Raw genomic sequence first — 4,807 nt, forward strand, 5'->3', positions numbered from 1 at the left:
GGGATGACCTGAAGATGGTCCCCCAGCAACTACAGGCCTGGCACCCTCTGTCTGTTCTGGGGAGCTGCTGACTTGCAAAGAAGGTGGGAGGGGTGTGGGTCCTGGGGAACCAGTTGTGAATCACTGACCCTTCACCATCCCCACATGTTGGCATTAACTGTAATGGCTGCAATAAAGAATCCCAGATTGGGGAAATGATTCTATCATCCCTGTGGGAATCCCTGGGATGCAGCCAGGGAGAGGGAGAGAAAGGGAGAGGGAGAGAGAGAGAGAGAGAAATCAGCCATATCCGTGGGGAATCACTTGCCGAGGGGAGGGACAAGGGGACCCTCTCTGATAACCGTTACAATAGCCAGTGTTTACTGAGCACCCACCATGAGCCTGATGCTTAGTGCATCGTCTTCCATTTCAGTATGTCTGCGAGGGGGCATAATTGTGCCATTGTGTACTGGCATGCAGTGCCTCCTGACTCGGCAACAACCTGCATTTATTGAGTCCTTAGCATGGGCTGGACACTGTCCTCCGTGCTGAAAAATTGAAATCTATTTGAAATCTCAAACCGATCCCAGGAGTTTGGTAGTACTGTCACCCTAATTTCACAAATAAGAAAATTGAGGCACAAATGGTTTTGTGCTATACCCAAGGTCAAACTGGTAGTAAGTGGCAGAGTCATACGGATGGTGCTTCAGTGCATCAGGCCACCACCCCCAGAGTCACTGCCTGTGCTGACTCTGACAACCAGAAGGTCTTTGGCCTCTGAGAATCCTGAGTTCAAATATCACTCCTTCCTCAGTCTGTACCTTCAGTCAGTCTTTTCTGTTCTTTTACCCGTCTCCTCACCTGTAATTATGAGGGGCCCATTCTGCCTCTCAGAGATGCTATGAGAATTAGAGATGATGAATGTAAGTGGCTGGTGAAGCCAGGCATGTAATAGGTACTCCATAGTTTATTCCTCTCTCCTCTCTCTGTAGAAGGGGGTGGAGGCACCTGGGACCATGCTCTTGGCCCTAAACAGGAAACCCCTGAGCGCCAAGCATCAAGCGGGAGGGGGCTTGCCCGAACACCTCTTCCCCAGCTTCTCCTGGGAGCTCTGACATGGTTGACATGGAGCTGGAGCCACCAAAGAAAGAGGCGCATTGCAGAGCAGGCTTAGGAGGCTCGTGGGAGGGAGGACATGAGAGGGAAATGAGAAATGCAAAAGAGTGAAAAATAAATACACGTGTCTGTCTGGAATGATCGAGGGCCCCAGGCTGGAGGCGGAGAGGCCGGGCTTAGCAGAATTGCTGCAGTAGCATTTCCCTAGCCTCACTCATTAGCCAGGCAGTGAGCCGGCCTCCCCTCCCAGCACACTGCCCTACTGGCCCAGAGAGCCGAACCCAGGCCCAGGAGGCCCCTGCTCAGAACCCCAGGAGGCCTGGGCCCCTTCCCCTCACCAGCCTGGCACTCAGAAGAGGGCATCTCCTTGCAGTGAGGTCTGAGTCTTATCCCCCCTGGGTCATGTCCTGGGCCCCCTAGCCTCCCTCTTGGGCCTTTCATCTCACCCCCTCCTTCCTGAAAAGGTTCAGATAGACCAGATGGCTTTTCTGTCCCCCCTCCCCTTAAACCCTCTCCCCTCTCGAACCCTCACCCCATCCTGTCCAGCCTCACGTCCCAAGCCCTGCTTTTGTCAAATTGAACATGATGTCAAATTAGAGCCATCTCTGGGACAGGCCGAGAGGAGCTCCCAGTTTAATGAGGCAGCGTCGAAAATCAATAACTTAATTGCCACTGTTTGATGGACTTTTATCCAATTTATACTCTCCCCAGCAGCCTACGTGCGGAGCATGAGGAGAAGTGTGTGTGTGTCTGGGGGTGGGGACCATCTGCACGGGGGGTTGGGGAGGGCCAGGAAGGCACCAGGGCCCACAGCCGACTATTTCCCCAAGGGCAAGCTGGGCACTGCCATTCTCCTTCCACAGGGACCAAGAGACAGACACTGGCCTCTGAGTCCCAGTGAACTTGGCTGTCCTGAGCTGCCCCCTCATCCTGCCACCGGGTGGGGGTGAGGGCATGGGGAGGAAGGAGGCAGAATTCCCTTGAGAAGTGCAGAGTGTGTAAGAAGACCCCTGCTTTGGGAATCAGGTGCCTGGTTTCTAGTCCGAGCTCTGACTCTGACTGCCATGACCTTCCCTGGTGACAATGACCATGACCACCACCCACTGAGAGACATGTCTGCTCTGAGCTGTTCTGCGCTGGGAGTTTAGAACGCATTCCCTCATGAACCAACGACTAGAATTTCCCCATTTTGCTGGAGAGGAAACGGATTCAGAGGGGCTGCCTTCCATCGCCTAAGTCCCACAGCTGGGAACCAGGGAAGGGAGGTCTGAACAGAGATCTGACTCCGGGTTCCTGCTTGTGTCCGTCACTAGGGAGGCCCTTGGTCAGGAAGCAGGTTGGAACTCAGTGGGGGGACAGGGCCTGGCTTCAATGTTCCCCAGCCTGGGTCTTCTCTCCCAGCTTCCTTCGGGGTGGGAAAAGGTGGGGAGGATGAGTTCAGCGGCCCCAGGTGACCCCCGTATCGCTTGGTCCCCCGGGCCCAGGCACATCGGTGATGCAGGTGATGGCCTCGGATGCGGATGACCCGACGTATGGCAGCAGCGCTCGGCTGGTGTACAGCGTGCTGGATGGAGAGCACCACTTCACGGTGGACCCCAAGACCGGTGAGGGGCGGGGCCGGGCCAGAGGGGCGGGGCCTGGCGGGACCAGAGGAGTGATGCGAAGGGTGGGGCCAGAGGGGTGGGCCTGGGCCGAAGACCACATGGTGTTGTGTGCTTGCTCACCCTTCCAACCACAGGGCGCTGAGGGTAGGATGGAGGACCCAGAAGCATTTTGCCCGCTCCAGGAGACCCAAGGGAGGGGGAAGGGGCAGCCGGACAGGAAGAGGGAAGGACTGAGAAATAAAAGAATGGAGCAGAGGGCACCTGCAAGACTGGCAGAAAAACAAAGGCAGGGGGCGGCCACTGTGGGCGCCTGAAAGGACTTGGGAGGTCCGAGCGAGGAAGCAGCCCCTTGTCCTTGGAGCTAAACTGAGGCAGGTGTGTCATAATGAATGTCATCTGGGGGAGGTGGACTGGTGAAGGCAGTTAGGAGAACTGTGTTCATAGGGCAGTCATTAAGGATCCGGCAGAAAAACAGAAACCCACTGTTAAGAAAAGGTTCTCTGCTATCTACCCTCCTCCAGCCACGCCAGACGATGCCCCACTTCACTAGGAGGTTAGAGCCTGGTTCCTGCCCTGAGGGGCCTGGTGAGAGGGGCGGGGGGCAGAAGGAGGATACTGCCATGAGGTGGCTCGGTGGCTCTCTGGAGGTCGCACAGCTGGGAGTGGCTGTCAGTTCCAGGACTGGGGCTGTCACTGTCCCTGGGATAGGAGTCAGGTTGGGGCAGGGGCACAGGCATATGCGTGGGCAATTAAGATTTAAGATACAAAGTTCTTGGAAGCGGTAGCAGCATCTCTAAAGGATAAGAAGGTCTTGGCCAGACAGAAATTCAGAGAAGGGCATTCCAGGCAGAGGGCATGGTGCAGGAAAGACTGGGAGGAGGAGAATAGCCGGAGGCATGAGAGGAATTGTAAGCAACTTCGGATTGGAGAAGCGGGCTCCGTTGAGAAGTGATGTGAGAGGCTGGCAGGGACCTGATGGCCCAGTGTAAGCAGGTTGGAGAGCTTGGATTTTATTCTCAGAGAGGGGTATTTGATGGATTTGCATTTTGGGTTTTTGTTTGTGTTTGTGTTTTGTTGTGTGTAAAGAGAGGTTGCGTAGTCCAGTCTGTGAGCACAGTTATAATTGTATTTTCTTACACATAGCATCCTTATTATTTTTCCTCCTTGCTAAGCTAATACATTGTAGAGAACATTCAAACATTATGGAAATGTTTTAAAAAAGAAAGTGCGTCCTACCCCCATCCCCAGTAATTGCAGCCCCAAAGGACGCCCCTCAGTGTGCATACCCTACAAGATCCTGGACTCATTCTTTTGAAAACGAAGCTATTTTTTAAATAGAAAATATATGTCAAGGTTCAAAATTCAAAAAGTCCAAATGGATATTTAGTGGAAATTCTTTACCCCTTCAGTCCCCCAGCTACCCAGTCTGTGTCTCCAAGGCAACCAATGTAATTTCCTTGTGTATCCTTCCAGAGCTATTCTATACATGTACAAGAAAATAAGTACATGGATTTGTTTTATTTTTTTTTACACAAATGGTAGCTATAACACACTATACACACTGCTTGCCTTTTTTGCTTACCAATACATCTTGAAGATTATTCCGTATCAGTACATAAAGAGCTTTCCCATTCTTTTATTTAACAGCTGTTGTGGATACACAAAAATTTGTTTCACCAGTCCCCTCTTGATGGACACTTATGCTCTTTCCAATCTTTTGCTACAACGAATAATGCTACAGTGAATAACCCCGTACATATATCATTCCGGGGGGCGGGGGTATCTGCAGGATAATGTTCGGGAAGGGAAAAAGCTGGGTCAAGGAGCACATGAATGTATTTGGGGTCTGGCTAGATAATGCTAGCATGTACCAGATTGCACTCCTGAGAGCCACATGCAAGGGAACTCGGTTCCCCTCCTCACCAACACTGTGGGTTCATTGATGACTGTGAAGCAGGGAAGTGACATGCCCAGGTTTTCATTTTAACAAGATCCCTCGGGCTGCTGCTGTATAGCATGGCTCAGAAACAGCGATTGAATTCAGGGAGACCCAGGAGCGTGGGGTGCCCAGCAGAGAGCCCCGAAGCACAAAGCCTGCACCCCTTCTC

At 52.7% G+C, this 4,807-nt stretch overlaps 1 protein-coding gene across 1 annotated transcript in view; it reads left to right on the forward strand.

The window, feature by feature from the left end:
- The window catches only part of CDH22 (cadherin 22), a gene marked incomplete at its 3' end in the record, with an annotated part of 91,493 nt that overhangs the window by 22,703 nt on the left and 63,983 nt on the right, over window positions 1–4,807 (forward strand). The window contains exon 5 of the mRNA XM_006773561.1: window positions 2,580–2,699. Within this exon, the coding sequence (XP_006773624.1) occupies window positions 2,580–2,699 (120 nt within the window). The remainder of the gene's footprint in view (window positions 1–2,579; window positions 2,700–4,807) is intronic.

This window comes from Myotis davidii, unplaced genomic scaffold (genome assembly GCF_000327345.1).
Source record: "Myotis davidii unplaced genomic scaffold, ASM32734v1 scaffold827, whole genome shotgun sequence".
Taxonomy (NCBI): Eukaryota; Metazoa; Chordata; class Mammalia; order Chiroptera; family Vespertilionidae; genus Myotis; species Myotis davidii.